Source organism: Phyllobates terribilis, unplaced genomic scaffold (genome assembly GCF_046119375.1).
Source record: "Phyllobates terribilis strain yellow unplaced genomic scaffold, ASM4611937v1 Scaffold_98__1_contigs__length_5973952, whole genome shotgun sequence".
NCBI classification, from domain to species: Eukaryota; Metazoa; Chordata; class Amphibia; order Anura; family Dendrobatidae; genus Phyllobates; species Phyllobates terribilis.
The window spans coordinates 527,296-548,680 of record NW_027362858.1 but is presented as its reverse complement, the minus strand read 5'-3'; the positions used below and the strand labels follow the sequence as shown (position 1 = coordinate 548,680).

General features: G+C 44.0%; 1 protein-coding gene across 1 annotated transcript; it reads right to left on the bottom strand.

Annotated features, from left to right (window-relative positions):
• Positions 1–53: 53 nt before the first annotated feature.
• LOC141198571 (gastrula zinc finger protein XlCGF66.1-like) lies at positions 54–9,833 on the bottom strand. The gene is made up of 4 exons (XM_073662997.1): positions 9,462–9,833; positions 586–735; positions 277–456; positions 54–194 (listed from the first exon to the last, which is right to left on the bottom strand). Exons 1-4 carry the CDS (start codon positions 9,543–9,545, stop codon positions 54–56), a joined length of 555 nt encoding a protein of 184 aa, XP_073519098.1. The 5' UTR covers positions 9,546–9,833.
• Between the last annotated feature and the right edge of the window lie 11,552 nt (positions 9,834–21,385).

The following is a 21,385-nucleotide window of genomic DNA, read 5'->3' as shown; positions in this document are numbered from 1 at the left end:
ACAGGGACTGAATTCATTCTTTACATACAGATAACTATAGGCCGTGTGTGTATTTAGCCCTGTCTATTACCTGGTGATGTGAGGGGCTGGGGAACCTCCATCATGACGTCCTTGTACAGATCTTTGTGTCCTTCTAAATACTCCCACTCCTCCATGGAGAAATAGACGGCGACATTCTGACACCTTATAGGAACCTGGCACATGCAATGATACCGTCATCCCCTGATCCCTTCATAGCATTACTGTATAATGTCCCAGCATTCTCAGCAGTGTCACCTCTCCAGTCAGCAGCTCAATCATCTTGTAGGTGAGTTCTAGGATCTTCTGGTCATTGATGTCCTCATGTATTAGGTGGTGAGGTGAAGGCCTCGTGATTGGGCTCAGGGGTCTTCCCCATCCCTCAGACACAGGGTCCTGAAAGCGCTCACTAGAGGTCTTCTTCACTACTGTGCAATCCTGGTTATGGAGAGACACATTAATAAATCTCACTCCAGACATTTCCAGAGTCCTCACCTCTCCAGTTCTGTCCATCTGTTATTCCCATAGATAAGAATGGTGTAATGTGACATCATCAGAATCTCTCACCTCTCCAGTAAAATGGAAGAGGATGTCTAGGGTGAGGTGTAATATCCTCTGCGCCATCTTGTCTCTGTCCATATCCATCTTTGATGCGTAATTCAGGAAAATTCTTTTATATAGAAGATATTCACTAAGAGGATCCGATATTGTAGAGACCTGAATGAGAAGATGATGAGCCGATGTAACATCATAAAAATCCAGTGTAATAATACAATTACTGGAGATAATAAGGGGAACATATGAGGAGATTATTGTACAGTATTTAGATTCCTTTACATCTACTAATAAAACCAACAGTGGTGTGAAAAAGTGTTCGCCCCTTTCCTGATTTCTTATTCTTTCACATGTCTTTCACACTTAAATGTTTCAGATCACAAAAGAAATTTAAATATTAGACAAGGATAACACAAGTAAACACAAAATGCAGTTTTTAAATGAAGGTCTTTATTATTAAGGGAAAAAGAAATCCAAACCTACAGAGCCCTGTGTGAAAAAGTGATTGCCCCCCCCCCAACTCCCCATTAAAACATAAATTAACTGTGGTTTATCACATCTTTGGGAAGCGGAGTTCAATTTCGCCATATAGAGGCCTGATTACTGCCACACCTGTTCTCAATCAAGGCATCACTTAAATAGAACCTGCCTGAAAAAGTGAAGTAGACTAAAAGATCCTCAAAAACTAGCCATCATGCTGAGATCCAAAGAAATTCAGGAACAAATGAGAAACAAAGTAATTGAGATCTATCAGTCTGCAAAAGGTTATAAAGCCATTTCTAAATCTTTGACACGCCAGCAAACCACAGTGAGAGCCATTATTCACAAATAGCAAAAAACATGGAACAGTGGTGAATGTTCCCAGTAGTGGCCGGCCGATCAAAATTACCCCAAGAGTGCAGCGATGACTCATCCAAGAGCTCACAAAAGACCCCACAACAACATCCAAAGAACTGCAGACCTCACTTGCCTCAGTTAAGGTCAATGTTCATGACTCCACCATAAGAAAGAGACTGGGCAAAAATGGCAACTCCCAGAACTGGAAGTTGACCCAACATCACCGATGTCCCAGTCTCAATGATTGACTGGGCTGTGAAGTTTCATCACTTCATAGCCCAGCATCTCGCGGGCTTGCGCCACTCTGTTAATGAAAGCAGTGAAGAGAGAGCGCACACGATGCTGGGCTGTGACATGTGGTGAAACGCCGCCCACAGCCCAGTCAATCAATTCCGGAACTTGACGTGAAGTCACCAGACATCAGAGGCAACTGCAGCCGGGGGTCACATGATGGTGCTAAGAGGACAACGATAGCGCCGCTCACAGGCACATTTGGAAACACAAGGTATTTGAAGAAAGCCTTATTTCCTAGGTTTAAATCCATCTGCCAACTACACATTGCAGTGGATAACCTCTTTAATGTGACCATCTCTTAATGTTTTGATACACATGTCCAACTGTTCAATGTTTCAGTACTGTAAGATGGCCGCCGGACATGTGTGACGTGCAGAAGTAGTGCTGTTGCTTTAAAAGCATTCAGCAACTATTAGAAGTAACACAAGCACAGGAGACAGGAAGTGTGCTCCAGAAGCATCCAGCAACTAGAGGGGTTAACACAGTCACAGGAGAAGGGGAGTGTTTTAGCAGAGCCCCAGGGGGATTGTGGGGAAGTTGTTTACTGTCTGTCCAGAGCGGAAGAGAAAGGTGGCTTATGATCTGTATCTCACAGAAGGCAAGAAAACAGAATTCAGGTCAGGAGGGAAGCTAAGCACAGGTCAGATAGACTCCCTGAGCTAACAGTGTGGAGTACTGTCAACCAGGAAGATAAGGACTGGAAGGAATCCTGTCATAGGGATCGTCTCCCTCATCAAACCCCCCCCATCTCCATGCAGGATAAAGAATGCTGTGTACAATTGAGACCTTGTGAAGGAAAAGCCTGTGGTTGTGTATGCATCTAAACTGTACTGTACTATGCTACAGGATAATAGACTGTGTACTGCTGTGCTGCAAAGAAGATTGTACTGTTATTACTGGAGCCTGTTGCTCAAAGAGACATGTACATTGCATTGGCCATGCCTCATTAAATGTTACTGTTCTACCGTTTATGAGGACTCTTTCAAATGTGTCTGGTCAGCAATTGAATCTGTCCTGTGCCTCAGAGAAGCTGCTGCCTATGGTCGCCCGGATTAACGGTTCCCCCAGAATTCCAATGAATTCATGTAATCGGTCTCGCCCCTATCTGAGCTTAGGCGGCTTGCATGTAACACAGGTGCTTGATGGGAGATATATATCATCGAGGTTGGTAGCTTCGGTGATGTAAGCCTTGGAAAGCAGACTCAAGGACAGATAGTGCTGAGGGTTAATAGGGCGTATCAGGGCCGAGTTTAAGAGCAGTCAAAGAGTGGGGCTCACATAGTCCCAGCCGGGAGTGTGGTATGGCAGATAAAATGAAGGCCAAGTGTCTCATTCAGTGTCTGTGACTGGAACTGTGGAGACCTCCAGGCTGTCTGCTAAAGGACACTGACCTGAGTAGGCGAACCCACAGCACTGTCTGAACTATTTACTTTCTGTTTTTCACTGTGCCGGAAAAGGGCGTCTTTTTGTTAACTTATGCTGAGTGGTTTATGAAGTTCTAATAAACTAGCCTGGACATTTTATTGAAACCGGTGCCTTCCTCAACCACAGCTGAGTGACTAGAAACCCTACAGAACTTTTTGCACAACTTGCTGTTCTCTAACAAGGAGCCTAATGGCAAAATTCACAAGTGTTTGATCCATGAATCGCCCAAAAAATGTAGGCGTTAGAATTGAAGCAGGATGTTTTCAGATGAAAGTGGTCACTGAGCTTTGAGTGTCACAGAGTGTCATCATCAGCAGGTTGCAATAGAGATACAGAGAGAGTGGAAAAGTCACAGAAAGGCAGAGAAGTGGACATCCTTTGGCCACACCCCACACTGATGACTGCTTCATTGTGAACAATGCCTTTCGGAACTGGATAATGCCACACAACTGCAGGCACATTTAAGGGAGGTGAGAGGCACCCAAGTGTCATGTCAGACCATTCGAAACAGTTTACATCAGTGTGGTCTGCTAGGGTTCCTGACCACACCACCAGGCACAGGCGTCATCGACTTGCATGGGCCAGGTAGCATCTACGCTGGACAAGGGAACAGTGGACTTCAGTGCTGTTCATTGGTTAAAATCGATTCACGCTGAGCAGAAATGATGGCTGTCAACGATGTTGGAGACATCAAAGAGAGTGCTATGTATCAGCGACTGTTGTCGCCAGTGAGGGTTTTGTTACAGTGTGGGCAGGTGTGTCTAGTCAATACAGAACTGCCCTACCAAACCAAACTGCCAAAGAATGGGTGGAAAAGATCTATAAATGCCCTAGCGTTTCCCTCTCTATCTGCACACCTACCTAACGCGGAGGTTGGCATCCTGTCCTGCGCAATGGCGCCCCCACTCGTCGGCGGCTGTCCCTGACTATATGTCCCTATTACACCTCTATTTCAAAGAAAGGAGTTAAGGACATTTGCTTATTCAGGCCATTCGGGTGTACCGTTCTGAGGTTGAAAATCCAACGGGTCTCCCTCTGTAAAATCGACCTATCCCAGTTACCTCCTTTCACCGGAGATGTAATTTTCTCGACCCCCATAAATAGGATCTTCCTTACATCCCCGTGATGCAGTAGGTTTATGTGATTAGCGACCAGTGTGTCTCTTTTATTCCATATATCTCGTATATGTTTCCCCACCCGCCTACGAAATTCTCTTCTTGTTTTTTTAACGTACTCCACCACACACTCACATGTGCCCTTATAGATGATGCCCTTAGTGCGACAATTTATGAAGTGCCGAATGGAGTACCTGATACCAGTAACATTGCTTCTGAACATTGATTGACTGGATCGATTCACACATCTTACATCTTACCCCACATGTGAAACACCCTTTGATTCCTCTATCCAACCAAGTTGGGGTGGTTCTCAGCTGATACTGGCTATGCACTAGCCTATCCCTCAAAGATTTATCTTTTTGGTATGTGATTTGTGGGTAAGGTGTGATCTCGTTTTCCATGTCTGTGTCCATCTTTAATACTCCTTTGGAGGATTGATCTAATCTCCTCCTCTCTATTGCAATATCTCATGACGAATCGTGTAGTTTCACTTTGATCAGGTTTTTTAAGGCCTCGTTGTTTGCCTCCCTCAAGGCTCTTTCGGGATAACCTCTGTCTTTAAACCTTATCTTGAGGTCATCTGCCTGCTTCTCGAAGGACCGCAAGGTAGAGCAATTCTGGTGCATTCTTAAATATTGTCTCTTGGGGATTTCCCTCCTGAGGGGCGCCGGATGGTTGCTCTCCCACCTCAGGAGGGAATTTGTGGCCGTTTCTTTCCTATGTGCCTTAGTGATAATTTCACCCTTGGAATTGATCTCAATTTTAATGTACAAAAAGGCCAGGCTAGATGAATTCAACTCATACATAAAATGTAACCCAATATTGTTAACATTGAGTTTCTTGACAAAATCCTTGAACGTCTCCGCAGTGCCCTTCCAGATGACAAAGATATCATCAATGTAGCGGAGCCACATGATAATACTCTCCTCAGGGCACTGCGAAGTGTCACCAAAAACAATAGTTTCCTCCCACTAGCCCAGGAGCAGGTTGGCATACGATGGTGCACACGGGCTGCCTATCGCGGTGCCCCTGAGCTGGTGGAAGTACTCCTTATTGAATAAAAATACATTTTTGGTCAGGCAGAATTCCAGTGCTTTCATCACGGACTGGTTATGTCTCTCGTACTGTCACCCCCTGGTACTCAAATACCGTGTCCAGAACGATCTGATCTATAAAACTGTCACACTAGTTAACCCCTTCAGTGAACAGTGTAGAAAATAAAAAAGGTGGCAAAAACTATGGTTTTTCATGAAGCTGCCAAAAAAGTGAAATAAAACACCATCAAAAAGTCGAATTTAAATTAAAATTGTATCACAAAAAACATCATCTTGTCACGCAAAAAGCAAGCTGTAATACAGCTCCGTCAGCAGAGAAGAAAAAAAATATAGCTGTCAAAATATAGCGATGCAAAAACAATTAATTTTCTATAAAATTGTTATTATTGTGTAAAAGCGCCAAAACATAAAAATGATATAATCGTAGTATCGCAGTAATCATACTGAACAGAAGAATAAAGCTGCCTTTTAGCACACGCGGAACGAGATAAAAAAATCCAAACAATTGCTTGTTTTTGTTCATTCTGCCTCCCAAAAATCGGAATAGAAAGTGATCAAAAAATGTTATATGCCCGAAAATGGTACCAATAAAAACATCAACTTGTCCCGCAAAAAGCAAACCCTTAAATGACTCTGTCGGCAGAGATAATGAAAAATTATAGCTCTAAAAAAAAAAAGGATCTTTTAGTGTGTGACAGCAGCCAAACATAAAAAACAATATAAATCTGGTATCGCTGTAATCGCACTGACCCATAGAATAAAGTCGTCTAATCATTTATACCACATGAGGAACGGCATAAAAAATAAATAAAAACAATTCTTCACCTGCTGTTGATTTGTTCATTCTTCCTCCCAAAGATCGCAATAAGGCTTGGCGCACATTTATCCTGCGCTCTACGCTTACATCAGGGTTTCCGTGTAGATCTCTGAAATATGTGATTCAGACGGAAAACCCAATGGAAGATTCCCTATAATAAGGCAGATTAAGACATTGTGGACTCAAGTCTGTCCTATGATTTGGCAGTGTCCATATTTTTAAGCGTGCATAAAAGCGCAATAGACCAAAAAAGACAACGCTAAACAGAGACGAGATGGAGTCCACAGTAACTCTGCTGCCTCGTTATAGTGAATGGGTTTTATCTGAATCATGTCACTCAGAGATTTACAGTGGGGGGAAATAATTATTTGATCCCTTGCTGTTTTTGTAAGTTTGCCCACTGACAAAGACATGAACAGTCTATAATTTTAAGGGTAGGTTAATTTTAACATTGAGAGATAGAATATCCAAAAAATAAAATCAAGAAAATCTCATTGTATACATTAGATAATTTTTTTTGCATTTTGCAGTGAGAAAAAAAGTATTTGATCCCCTACAAACCATTATGAGTTCTGACTCCTACAGACCAGTTAGACGCTCCTAATCAACTCATTACCTGCATTAAAGACAGCTGTCTTATATAATCACCTGAAAAAGACTACTATCCACAGATTTAACTAATCAGTCAGACTCTAACCTCTACAAAATGGGCAAGACCAAAGAGCTTTCTAAGGATGTCAGGGACAAGATTATAGACCTGCACAAAGCTGGAATGGGCTACAAAACCATAAGTAAGATGCTGGGTGAGAACGAGACAACTGTTGGTGCAATAGTAAGACAATGGAAGAAATACAAAATGACTGTCAATCTACATCGATCTGGGGCACCATGCAAAATCTCACCTCGTGGGGTATCCTTGATCATGAGGAAGGTGAGAGATCAGGCTATAACTACACGGACTGGAACTTGTTAATGATCTCAAGGCACCTGGGACTACAGTCACCAAGAAAACCATTGGTAACAGATTACACCTTAAAGGTTTAAAATCCTGCAGTGCCCTCAAGGTCCCCCTGCTCAGGAAGGCACATGTGCAGGCTTGTCTGAATTTTGTCAATGAATACCTGGATGATTCTGTGAGTTATTGGGATAAGGTGCTATGGTCAGATGAGACAAAAATTGAGCTCTTTGGCATTAACTCAACTCGCCATGTTTGGAGGAAGAAGAAGAATGAGTACAACCCTAAGAACATCAAAGGGGACAAGATGACTTCACCTTGCTGAAAGGAAGATGGATGGGGTCATGTCCCATAGAAAACTTATGGAGGGAGTTGAAGCTCTGAGTTGCCAAGCGACAGCCTCAAAATGATTTAGAGATGACCTGCAAAGAGTGGACCAAAATTCCTCCTGACATGTGCGCAAACCTCATCATCAACTACAAACAAAGTCTGACTGCTGTGCTTGCCAACAAGGGTTTTGCCACCAAGTATTAAGTGTTGTTTGCCAGAGGGATCAAATACTTATTTCTTACTGCCAAATGCAAACAAATATCTAATTTATACAATGTGATTTTCTTGATTTTTTTGGATATTCCATTTCTCAATGTTAAAATTAACCTACCCTTAAAATTATAGACTGTTCATGTCTTTGTCAGTGGGCAAACTTGCAAAAACAGCAAGGGATCAAATAATTATTTCTCCCACTGTAGATGGAAACCCCAATGTAAGTGCTCAGCGTAGAGCGCAGGATAAATGTGATAGAAAATGTTATGTAAAATGTTTTCAAAAAATGCTTCAATTCAATCTACAAAAAATGCAAGTCCCCGCTCAGGTGCGTCTTCTGTCAATGGAAATATAGGGGGCTTCCACGTTACTGGTAGTACAAAGGCTCTGCAAAAGCCTGTGCTAAACAATTAAAGATGGCTCTGTAGGGGTTATTAATATACCTGAATACACTGTGTACCTCTTGTTACCCTATCACAGCACTAGTTATATTTTGTCAACTTGGATTTAGTCTCTACCAACCATATATGTGGTGGCGGCTCTACAGGTGGAGGTTAATCGCCTCCAAGATTTCTTCCGAATATCCCTCATCCTATGAAATTCTGTGCCTCAACACGTCCGATTATCCACCACACTTTTATCCTTCAGATGGAACCTGAAAATACATCTCTTTAAACAAGCTTACAGCCTGCCATGACCTTGCTTGCTGCCACCTCAACAACACCGGAGCTACTGCAATCCCCCCAACCTACTGTCTCCTTCCCCATCATCCAGTAAAATGTAAGCCCACAAGGGCAGGGTCTTCTTCCCTCTGTGCCAGTCTATCATTGTTAGTTTGTTTACTGTAAGTGATATCTGTATTTTGTATGTAACCCCTCCTTATGTACAGCACCATGGAATCAATGGAGCTATATAAATAATAATAATAATAATTTTGTATTTGTGTAGCATAACCTTAGCAACTAGCCGTAGTGGATTTTGAATGAGACCAAATATCTTTATTTCTGGAGTCTTCATAAGATTCCATATGGTCCCACTCGGGGGAGACATTAAAAAATGAACTGACCCTACTAACAGATATGTGGTGCTCATACACGCACTATGCACTTTATATTTCTATGTATGAAGTAATCATATAGTTAGTGTTTATTAGATATTTCTCCATATGGATCTATATATGTATTTTCACATCTGGCATAAACTATAAGTAAAACTTTTTTACCTGTTACTTGTTCATTTGCAGTAGATTTCCCTTTTTTAATTCTGGTTTTGTTTTTAATTGTTGTCTTTTTAATATATGTTCAATAACATAATTATTATAGTTTGTTGTATGGGAGTTGTTCGTCTTCGGCTTATTATAACATTATGTGAAGCACCTGTGTGTTCCAGGTGCTCACCACAAAACTAGATAAATTCCTTGAGGGGTCTATCTTCAAAAATGGTGTCCCTTGTGGGGGGCTGCCACTGATTAGGCACATCAGGGGCTCTGGAAACCCGACATGGGGTACGCTCTCGATTTCAGCCATTTTTGCATACAAAAAGTCAAGTGGACTCCTTCCCTTCCGAGCCCTGCCGTACACCCAAACAGTCATTTTCCTACCACATATGGGATATCGGCTAACTCAGGAAAAATTGCACAACAAATTGTATGATGCACTTTCTCCTGTTACCCTTTGGAAAATACAAAATTTGGGGGTAAAGTAACATTTTTGTGGGAAAAAGTAACATTTTATTTTTTTCCCTTTGCCATTGCTTTAATTCTTCACACACTGGTCAGAATTGAAAAAAGTGACCTGTAAGGAAGGTGAAACAGACTCTGGGGTGAAAGGGTTAATAAGACTTACAAGTGGAACCGGTCCAGAAAGCAGAAGATCCAGCAAGTATCTGCCACATATTGCTGCAAATCCCCCGAATGTCATCACTAGCATCTACATTACTGTGCTGGAACTAGGAGAGGAATAATGGCGTTGTGTGAGGACTTCTCTGGGCTTCTGTCCTTCATCCTGCAGTCGTCTGAATGGATCTAATGTGGACGGGAACCAGCTAAGCCGCATTCTGTCCACAGCTGTTACCTCACTGTTCACACCACACAGAGACCCCAAAAGAGTCTCCGTGCTGAAGGGGTTAATGCCCCCTGCGCCCAGTAATGGGGAATCTCCACATACCTCCACCTGCAGAGCCGCCACCACATATATGGCTGTGCGCACAGGACCTGTGATGAGGTCACAGGAGGGGAGGAGTCAGGGGTCACATGATCAGGGGCCTCAGTGAATGCACAGTGTGAACTGTGCGGCTCCTGTACAGTGATATCCGGAGTGAAGACGCTACATGGAGACGTCTCCACAGTCAGTGACATTTCCGGCATTATTTGCCCCTCACTACTGGCACAATTACCCCGCGCCGCCTTTTCTACAGTTTTATGTGTGGAATGTAACGTGGGATTTTCCTGCTTGGAGACAAATAGACGACACATGAGGTGATTATTACCAGTTACCGGACGTCTACTATATGGCGGCATATGATTGTGCTATCCACTTCATACCAGGAGCTAAAAGGCCGAAATCTCGTTTGTTTAACCCCTTCCAGGGAGGGCGGCCTTGATAGACTATACTCAGAAGAGTCCAGCTGAGGGCAGAGACAGACGGCCGTACTTTTCCTGCGAGGATCACATCATAAACCTCGTACTGGCCGACACCTCTCCTGATCTGAGCTTGACAGCTACATAGAAATACATCACGCTGTCATGTTCAGGTCAGGAGAGGTGCGGGCCAGTCAATTCAGTGCGATGCGATCCTCGCACGAGTTATACGGCAGTGTGTCTCTGCCCTAAGGGTCATATACGGCCATCCATCTCTCCAGTTGCAGTGGGAGTTTTTTCTTGTTAAAAAAAGGATGGAGAGTTGCATACGTACTTGGATTTTGGAGAGACTAATATAATCACGGTTCACAATCCCTGTCCTTTGTCCCTTATACCGGACCTGTTTAAGCAATTATCTAGATCTAAATGGTTTTCCAAACTTGACTTGAGAGGGGCATATAACCTTATACACATACATCAGGGTGATGAATGGAAGACCGCATTCATTATGCCTCAGTGTCATTTTGAAAATTTGGTGATGCCATTTGGGTTAACCAATGCACTGCCAGTCTTTTAAAATATCATAATATTTTTTGCTCACTAGTGGGTAGACTTGTGGTGATTTACCTGTATGACATATTGATTTATTCACATACTCTGGAGGAGCATCATGAGCATGTCAGAGAGTTTCTTCAGGCTCTACGTGACAACCATTTATTTGCTAAACTGGAGAAATGTAAATTTGAGGTCCAGCAGATAAGGTGACTGTCTTGACCGATCATAAGAACCTGTTGTATGTTGACGGTGCTAAGTGCTTAAACACCAGACAGGCTTGGTGGGCCTTGTATTTTTTGCCCGGTTTGATTTTGCCATTACTTATCTCCCTGGCTCTCCTTTTTCGCTGGCCATGTGGGTTCTTCTGCCTCTTCAAGATCACTTTCTGGGTCTTTTTAGTGGCAGAATGCTCTTAAGGATATTGAAGAGTATGTCTGAAAATGCAAAGTCTGAAAGTCTGTGCCAGGGCTAAAGCCTCTAGCTATATCTTCCCTAACGATGTTCCATTACAAACCTGAACCCACTTGTCTATGGACTTTGTCACTGATTTGCTTAACTGGTGGTATTACTGTCATGTGGGTGGTGGTGGACCGTTTTAGCAAAATCGTTCTTTTGGTCCCACTTCAAAACATGTCAACTGCTAGGATCTTAGCAACTTTGTTAATTTCTCAAATCGTTAAATTTCATGGTGTTCCCAAAAACATAATTTTCGATTGAGGAGTTCAATTTCTGGCTAGTTTTTGGCTTCGTTTTTGCTCCAGATTTGGTATCAATCTGTTTTTTCTCTTAGTGTATCATCCCGAGACTAACAGTCAAACAGAAAAGGATGAACCAGGAAATAGAGCAGTATTAGGGATGTTTTGTCTCCTCTAATCAGAAAGACTGGGTGGAATTTCTGTCCCATACCAAGTGTGCTCTAAATAACCATTCCTCCAAGACTGCCGGGACCTTTTTTTTTTTTTTAGCTGCTGTAGTTTGTAGTGTTTGGGAATTTTTCAGGATTACAATCCTCCATGTCAGAGGAGGAGAGATTTTGTCCCCAATTAATTAAGGTCTGGAGGGAGGTCAAAAAGGATCTTTTGGTAGCTAGTGACTAGGCCAAAAGTGGTGCTAACCACAGAGGTAGGAAGGCTTCTATCTTTAGGGAGGGAGATTTTGTGTGGTTGTCTTCAAAATATCTGCACTTAAAGATCACATCTAGAAAGTTTGTGCCTAAATTTGTAGGTCCTTATAAAATTATAAAAATTTTAAATCCTGTAGGTTAAGTTGCCACTTCCTATTGCCTGGAAAATCATAATTCTTTCTATTCTCTTTTTAAAAAAAATTGATGGGGCCTCAAGACATAATTGAGGTGGATTTGGAAGGGTATCAGTAGTATGAGGTAGGGCGAGTGCTTTGTTCCAGGTGGGTCAGGTGCCGTCTGCATTGTCTCGTTAAGTGGAAAGATTATGGTCCTTAAGATAGCTCCTAAGTTAATTTGGGGATCTTCATGTGATCAGATAATCCAGCAGTCATGGTACACATAGGTACCAATGACAAAGTTAGAGGGAGGTGGAGGGTCTTTGAAAATGATTACAGGGAATTAGGAGAGAAGCTGAAGTACAGGGCATCCAAGGAAGTGTCTTCAGAAATACTGCAGATTCCACTATCATCACTAGAAAGTTAACTGGATCTTAAAGAGTTAAATAAGTGGCAGGAAGAAAGGGTTTGGATTCATGGAGAACTGGGCCAGCTTCTCTGTCAGCTACAGGCGCTACGATAGGGACAGGCTGCACCTTAACGGGGAGGGTGCAGCAGTGCTGCGGGAAAAAATGGTCAGATGGATGAAGGAGCTTTTAAACTAGGATCTGGGGGGAGGTGTGGCACCCCTGAGGGTTCGGCCGCCACAGGAATGTTGCACTTCTTTAATGGAGTGTGGTGTTCCTCCTCTGAGGTAAGTCCGGTGTGATGGTAGTTACCTAGTTTTTGCATCCAACACCACACATTTCCACCAGAGGGAGCTAGTATGCACTAGGTGCTGCTCCCCTGGTTACACGGAGTCTGGGGAACACAAAGTGGTAGGAACCAGTTAGTGGGTGTGGGTGGAGGAACAGTTAGTTAGTGACACTTCTAATTTCATATATATTAGAATGCCATCTTTGATCTTGGTCCTGATTCGCTGGTCCTCCGATCTTGGTTCGTCTCTGGTCCTGTGTGGACCTGTCCAGCCCCGCAGACCTGTGTGGTCTCTGACAGTGTGTCTGTCAAGTGGTCGTACTGTGCTGTCATGAACTGTGTGTGATGTGACTTCCCTCCGGGAGCGTAGATCCTGTGTGGGCCTGCACCGGTATGGGACACAGCCCTCGTACCCCGATCTATGGGACGAGAGGTAGGTTGCAGACAAGGAATGTCTCAACCCAGCCAAGGACCAGGATCAAGAAGGCCCGGGAGCTTTAGAGTGTGGCTCCCTAGCAAATGGGTCCCGGGGAGGATGCAGACGGAGCGGAGTACGCCACCTGTCCTCTTCTACCTGATCTATTCAGAGGGATTACGGCTGCAAGAGGGGTACCGGCCCCCGACACCCGACCTCGTACTCTATGTCCAGGACGGGAAAGCCCGGTTAGGCCCTGAGGATCCCGCCGGGCCTCGGATGGAGAGGAATTGCCACCCGAGCCCCACAACTGAGAGGAGCTCAGAGGGAGACCCGGCCTATCTACACACGCACAGACGGGAAAGGGTAAAGTCTATAGTGCAGGAACACTCTGGTGTAGGGACGCTGCCAAACACTGGACTTCCTCGGAGGTAGTCGAACCCCCATCCCTGGTGGCCGCAGGACTCCGCGAGGAGCAGGGAGAAGGCTTGCGCTGCTTATGAGAACTGTGAGTAAAGCCTTGGAAACTCATCCCTATGGCCTCCGGACTGTTCATTACGCGCCATGCCTAGCGACGCCGGGTTCCTTCTCCCACACTACTCCCCTTCATCCCGCCTTGCCTGCCCTGAGGCCGTGCTCTGCCTGTGGGGAGCAGCGAGAACTTTAGCCGCCATGACATCGGGCCTCAGCAGACTGCTAGCGGCGCTGGTGGCGCATCACCAGACACCACAGGTGGCGTAGTCGACAATTACCACTCAACCCGGATAGCCCTAACATCCTTTTTAATGTGACGGCCCTGGGCACGGAACGGGTCAAGGCCACGACTGCATCCCTTCAACATCTGACCCGGCTTCGAGTACCCCCATCTTCCCAGGGTAGGGCTTGCGAGGCGTCACAGAGGGAGGGTACTTGTACAAATAAGGGGATACAGTAGACAGAGAGACAGTAGGGGTCAATGAGGATTTATGGGGGCTAGGACATTCCAGGAAATTAAGTAGGTGAGTAGGAGTAATAAATGTCTTCTGGCAAAATGCAATAAAACTTGCAAACAAAATGAATGAATTAGAGGCTCTTGTGTCAGCCACAGATTACAATGTGGTGGGCATTAGGGAAACCTGGCTAGAAAGCCAGGACTGGGTGACAAACAGAGGGTTACACTACACTTAAAAAGTTAGGAAAGAAACAAAAGATAGAGGGATGGGTATTTTCGTTAAATCCAATTTATAACCTGTGCTCAATGACGACAATGTAGAGCCAGTATGGGTAAATGTACATGGAAATGGCAATAATGGAAAGCTGCTAATTTGCGATTGCTACAAGCTCCCTAATATAGCTGAACATGAAGAGGATGAAATGCTGCAACAAATTTAAAAGGCAACAAAAACAAGTCATGGCCATAGTGTTGGCTCCCTTGAAATTGTTCCAGAAAATTATTACAATTATACATGTTTTGTTATACACATTTATTTCTTTTGTGTTTATTGGAACAACACAATAAAAAAAAGAGAAAAAAAGGCAAATTGAACATAATTCACACAAAACCACAAAAATGCGCCGGACAAAATTGTTGGCACCTTGTCAAAATTGTGGGGTGTGGGTAAACAACTTTATTTCAAGCATGTGAAGCTCGTTCAAACTCAATTGTGGTAACATGAAAATCACACCTGAAACCAGATAAAAAAGGGAAAAGTTGATTCAATCTTTGCATTGTGTGCATGTGTGTGCCACACTAAGTATGGAGAACGAAAGAGAGGAAGAGAACTGTTTGAGGACTTGAGAACCAAAATTGTTGTAACCTTGAAATTGTTGATATTTTTCAAGTCCATCTCCAGAGATCTGGATGTTCCTTTGTCCATGGTGCGCAACATAACCAACACATTTACAACCCATGGAACTGTAGCTAATCTCTCTGAATGTGGACAGAAGAGAGAAACTGACGAAAGGTTGCAACGCAGGATAGTCCAGATGGTGAATAAGCAGCCCCACTAAAGTTCCAAAGAGATTCAAGCCGTCTTGCACGCTCAGGGTGCATCAGTGCCAGTGTGAACTATAAGTCAACATTTGAATTAAATGAAACGCTATGGCAGGAGACCCAGGAGGACCCCACTGCTGACACAGAGGCATAAAGAAGCTACACTGCAGTTTGCCAAAATGTACATGAATAAGCCAAAATCCTTCTGGGGAAGCATCTTGTGGACAGATGAGACCAATATAGGGTTTTTGGTAAAGCACATCATTCTACTGTTTAAACAAAATGAAGCCTACAAAGAAAAGAACAGAACACAGTAACTATAGTCAAATATGGTGGAGGTTCAAAGATGTCTTTGAGTTCTTTTGCTGCCTCTGGCACCGGGTGCCTTGACTGTGTGGAAGGCATCCTGAAATCTGAAGAATAAGAAAGGATTTTGTGTGGCAATGTAGTGCCTAGTGTCAAAAAGCTGGGTTTGTGTTCTATGTAATGGGTCTTCCAGAATGACAATGACCCCAAACATACATCAAGAAGCACCCAGAAATGGATGGAAACAAAGTGCTGTAGAGATGTGAAGTGAACAGCAATGAGTCCGGATCTAAATCCCATTGAACACCTGTGTATAGATCTTAAAATTGCTGTTTGGAAAAAAATATTAAAATTTGAGAGTCTTCAGTGGTTGATACCTTGGGTTAACTGAAAAGATGGTAACAAATTACAAGCTTTCGAGACTACTCAGATCTCTTCAGTAGACATAGTATAACACAAAATCTGAAGAGTCACATATTTATACACAACAGGGCACAGGAATAATGCAATAGATAAGACAAGTGATGTGAAGCAGAACTATTAGTATGGGAGAGGGAGAAGCAGTTGTGGCTGTGAATATTGGAACAGTTCATTGATCAGGAGTATGGAAGTTTTATTGTCCTGTGATTGAGGTCTGGTCCATGATTGTGATGCCCCCAAAGGGTCTGAGGAGCACATTCCTTAGTTGATGTAGAAAGACATAAATCCATGCGACACATTAATTCCTGCTCTGTGAGTGTGTCAAAGATTGTCATAAGTTTGTAATTCCACATTTTTCTGTCTGAGATTTGAATACAAGTAATTTCATGTCCATGATGCTGTGATCAGGGATAAAAAATGTAAGGCCACAGGTAGATCTAATCTTTTTTCTTTTATTGTGTGGCGATAACAATTCATCCTTGTTCTAAGTTTTTGCCCTGTCTCCCCTACATACAGACCCCCAAGCTGGACATTTATTACATATAATTAAAGTACACTACATTAGATGTGATGCAGCTGAAAGTACCTGGGATCTTGTGGTCCTGATTTGAGTTGGGTATCTTTATCTTGTCTGTGTTCATTATAAATGGACAGATTTTACATTTTTTTCTGGTTGCAGGGAAAGGTTCCTGTAGCGAGGACATGGAGCTTCTGACAATGATGCTTTTTAGTTTTGGGGGCTGCCTAAAACACAGAAGTGGGGGATCTGGAAATATAGATTGTAAGCGGGCATCTTTTTGTAATAATGGTTGTAATTTCCATGCAGCTCTACTTAGCACCTCCAGATTTGGATTATAGGGGACTATTAGAGGCACCAGATTAATTGTTTAGTTTTGTAATGTAGGAGATGATTCCTTGATATTCTGGTGGCTCTTGCAATTTGGTTTTCAATTCTTCTTGTATGGCATCCCTCGTTCATAAAAGTCCTTCTGAGGCCACCAAGGTGTTGTCTCTGTCCATAGGGTTGGAACATATCCGATTGTATCTTGTCACGGGGTCCTTCTCCAACATCACACAATCAACAGAGCAAGAGAAGATTGAACAATTCCAAGACCTTTATGATAGGCAATACTGAAAGGTCCGTATATAATCCACCACACAGAGGAGAAAAATAGTCCAAAAACATGAATGCAGTCCGGTAATGGTACTAACGCCCTGGGAGATGAGAGTCCAACAATCCAGCAGACAGAGGATAAAATAGACCATATATTTATCCATATACAGTACAGACCAAAAGTTTGGACACACCTTCTCATTTAAAGATTTTTCTGTATTTTCATAACTATGAAAATTGTACATTCACACTGAAGGCATCAAAACTATGAATTAACACATGTGGAATTATATACTTTACAAAAAAGTGTGAAACAACTGAAAATATGTCTTATATTCTAGGTTCTTCAAAGTAGCCACCTTTTTCTTTGATGACTGCTTTGCACACTCTTGGCATTCTCTTGATGAGCTCCAAGAGGTAGTCACCGGAAATGGTCTTCCAACCATCTTGAAGGAGTTCCCAGAGATGTTTAACACTTGTTGGCCCTTTTGCCTTCACTCTGCGGTCCAGCTCACCTCAAACCATCTCGATTGGGTTCAGGTCTGGTGACTGTGGAGGCCAGGTCATCTGGCGTAGCACCCCATCACTCTCCTTCTTGGTCAAATAGCCCTTACACAGCCTGGAGGTGTGTTTGGGTCATTGTCCTGTTGAAAAATAAATGATGGTCCAACTAAACGCAAACCGGATGGAATAGCATGTCACTGCAAGATGCTATGGTAGCCATGCTGGTTCAGTATGACTTCAATTTTGAATAAATCCCCAACAGTGTCACCAGCAAAGCACCCCCACTCCATCACACCTTCTCCTCCATGCTTCACGGTGGGAACCAGGCATGTAGAGTCCATCCGTTTACCTTTTCTGCGTCGCACAAAGACACGGTGGTTGGAACCAAAGATCTCAAATTTGGACTCATCAGACCAAAGCACAGATTTCCACTGGTCTAATGTCCATTCCTTGTGTTCATTAGCCCAAACAAGTCTCTTCTGCTTGTTGCCTTTCCTTAGCAGTGGTTTCCTAACAGCTATTTTACCATGAAGGCCTGCTGCACAAAGTCTCCTCTTAACAGTTGCTGTAGAGATGTGTCTGCTGCTAGAACTCTGTGTGGCATTGACCTGGTCTCTAATCTGAGCTGCTGTTAACCTGCGATTTCTGAGGCTGGTGACTCGGATAAACTTATCCTCAGAAGCAGAGGTGACTCTTGGTCTTCCTTTCCTGGGGCGGTCCTCATGTGAGCCAGTTTCTTTGTAGCGCTTGATGGTGTTTGGAACTGCACTTGGGGACACTTTCAAAGTTTTCCCAATTTTTCGCACTGACTGACCTTTATTTCTTAAAGTAATGATGGCCACTCGTTTTTCTTTACTTAGCTGCTTTTTTCTTGCCATAATACAAATTCTAACAGTCTATTCAGTAGGACTATCAGCTGTGTATCCACCAGACTTCTGCACAACACAACTGATGATCCCAACCCCATTTATAAGGCAAGAAATCCCACTTATTAAACCTGACAGGGCACACCTGTGAAGTGAAGACCATTTCCAGTGACTACCTCTTGAAGCTCATCAAGAGAATGCCAAGAGTGTGCAAAGCAGTCATCAAAGCAAAAGGTGGCTACTTTGAAGAACCTAGAATATAAGACATATTTTCAGTTGTTTCACACTTTTTTGGTAAGTATATAATTCCACATGTGTTAATTCATAGTTTTGATGCCTTCAGTGTGAATGTACAATTTTCATAGTCAGGAAAATACAGAAAAATCTTTAAATGAGAAGGTGTGTCCAAACTTTTGGTCTGTACTGTATATTCCTTCAAGAAATATTTCCAAAGTCATCCAGGCTTCTCCCATTCTCTCTGGCATGCTGTCCTCACATCCTCGTCCCATACAGAATCTCACCAGTGTCTCTCCTGGCTGTGATATTTAAAAGTCCATTCTCCTCATTCACAGGTCAGGGGGGGGGTCCCATTGTTGGTCCTTCCATTGCATTGCAAAATCAACAAGCTAGCCTGCTTCAATATGTCATTAGCATATGAGCAAACAGCATTATTCACTGACCCTGGGCAAAGATAACAGTACAATAAACTGTGGGAGCTCATATCAGATGATAAATACCAGCTATTCATCAATTAACAAATATCAACTCATCCTACAAGAGAAGTCAACATTAGAGGGACACAGAGCAACAAGAGAACACTATGAAAATCAGTAAAATATAACTATACACAAAAAGATACCCACATATCATATCACACCATCACATATCTAATGGGTTGGTTGTAGACAATAGAGTTTTATTATGTGTTTTGGATGGAAACTGACCCATGTAGAGGGTCAGGGACATCTCTATTTCATTGTTCAATAGCTTGAAGGTGTCTAAAAAGTTAATTTCAGTACAGGAGTGAATAGTTGCGTGATGAGTTGATGGTGGGATGAAATTTATTAAAGTGTTGTGAGGGGTCTGCTCTGTGGTAGGCGCTGGTTCACACAGGGATGCAGTGCGCAGGTTCAAACAAACTGGTGGTTTATTAAATGTCCATAAACCAGGCAGGAAACAAAACATAACAGCCTCTTTCAGGTTCCAAAAAGGTATAACAGAACAAAACACAAAATCACCAGTCCATACAGCGCTGCCTCAGTCGTTTAAATGCAGATGCCTTTCTCTGCCTTCAGCAGACTCTGAGCAGCACATGCAAGGTCTGCTCACCTTGCACAACACATAGCACACTGAGACAAGCACAGCTGTCTTAAATCAGGCCTTCCAAGACCTGAACTGGAGGTAAGTGAGCAGCTGATCACGCCAGCTCTGTCAGCTGCTCGTAAAACCAGGCCCTTTAATCTGGGCCCATTAAATACCGTACCTCTCAGCACTATGTGTGCTGCAGCCTACTTTTCCGAGTCTTACATTATTATTATTATAGCACCATTTATTCCATGCCACTTTACATGTGAAAAAGGGGTATACATACATGAACTATTACAAAGATCTTTAACAAAACGTGACAACAACTGGTACAGGAGGAACGAGGACCCAGCCCGCGAGGGCTCACAATCTACAAGGGATAGTTGAGCATACAGTAAGTGAGGGTAGAGCTGGTCGTGCACCAGTATGGCGGAGCAATGGTTACTGCAGGTTGTAGGCTTGTCGGAAGAGGTGAGTCTTCAGGTTCCTTTTGAAGGTTTCCATGGTAGGTGAGAGTCTGATATGTTGGGGTAGAGAATTCCAGAGTAGGGGGGATGCACTGGAGAAATCTTGTATGCGATTGTGGGAAGAGGAGATAAGAGGGGAGTAGAGAAGGAGATCTTGTGAGGATCGGAGGTTGCGTGCAGGTATGTACCAGGAGACTAGGTCAAAGATATAAGGAGACAGGTTGTGGATGGCTTTGTATGCCAGGGTTAGGGTTTTGAACTGGATTCTAAGGGCAATGGGGAACCAGTGAAGGGATTGACAGAGGGGAGAGGCTGGGGAATAGCGTGGGGACAGGTGGATTAGTCAGGCAGCGAGCAGGGACTGGGGAGAGTGGGCAGCCATTGACGTTGATAGATAGGTCACGTGGGGGATGAATGAGATGGCGGAAAGACAATGAATTCTGTTTTATCCATGTTAAGTTTTAGAAATCTGTCAGAGAAGGATGAGATACTGGACAGACATTGTGGGATTTTGGTTAGTAGGGAGGAGATATCGGGTCCAGAGAGGTGGATCTGTGTGTCGTCAGCATAGAGGTGGAGTTACGGGTCCGGGTGGTGGAACCTCTGTGCCGCGGTGCAAGGAGGGACCCAGAGGAGCGTAACTAAGTATCAACCCGAACCGACCCTGGTCGGACGGCGGCTAACGACTCCGTGACCAGGGAGGATCCGGGCAGAGGGACCAGGTGCTACTCTGGGGACGACCTTGTAAGAGAGCAGGTGGCTCCCACGGGTCAGATGGCTGGAACTGACCGGTATAACGGATGGACACAGCAAGCAGGCAGAAGTCTCTGGTTAACTGACAGGTGGTCACGGTACGTGACAGCAGAGCAAGTAGTAGTCTCTAGATTTACCAGGCAGGTGGTCACAGCAAGTGACGGCAGGGCCTCCAGGTAGGCTAGCAGGAAACAGGCGGGTGCTCCCAGGTGAGCGGGCAGGCAGACAAGGCAGGTAACAGGTGGGCGCTCCCAGGTGAGCAGGCTGACGGACACAGCAGGTAACAGGCGAGTGCTCCTAGGTGAGCGGGCTGACGGACACAGCAGGTAACAGGCGGGTGCTCCCAGGTGAGCGGGCTGACGGACACAGCAGGTAACAGGCGGGTGCTCCGAGGTGAGCGGGCTGACGGACACAGCAGGTAACAGGCGGGTCTCCCAGGTGAGCGGGCTGACAGACATAGCAGGTAACAGACGGGTGCTCCCAGGTGAGTGGGTTGACAGACAGGGCAGGTAACAGGTGAGCGCTCCAGGTGAGCAGGCTGGCAGGCTCGGCAGATAACGGGCAGATAACAGGCTGGC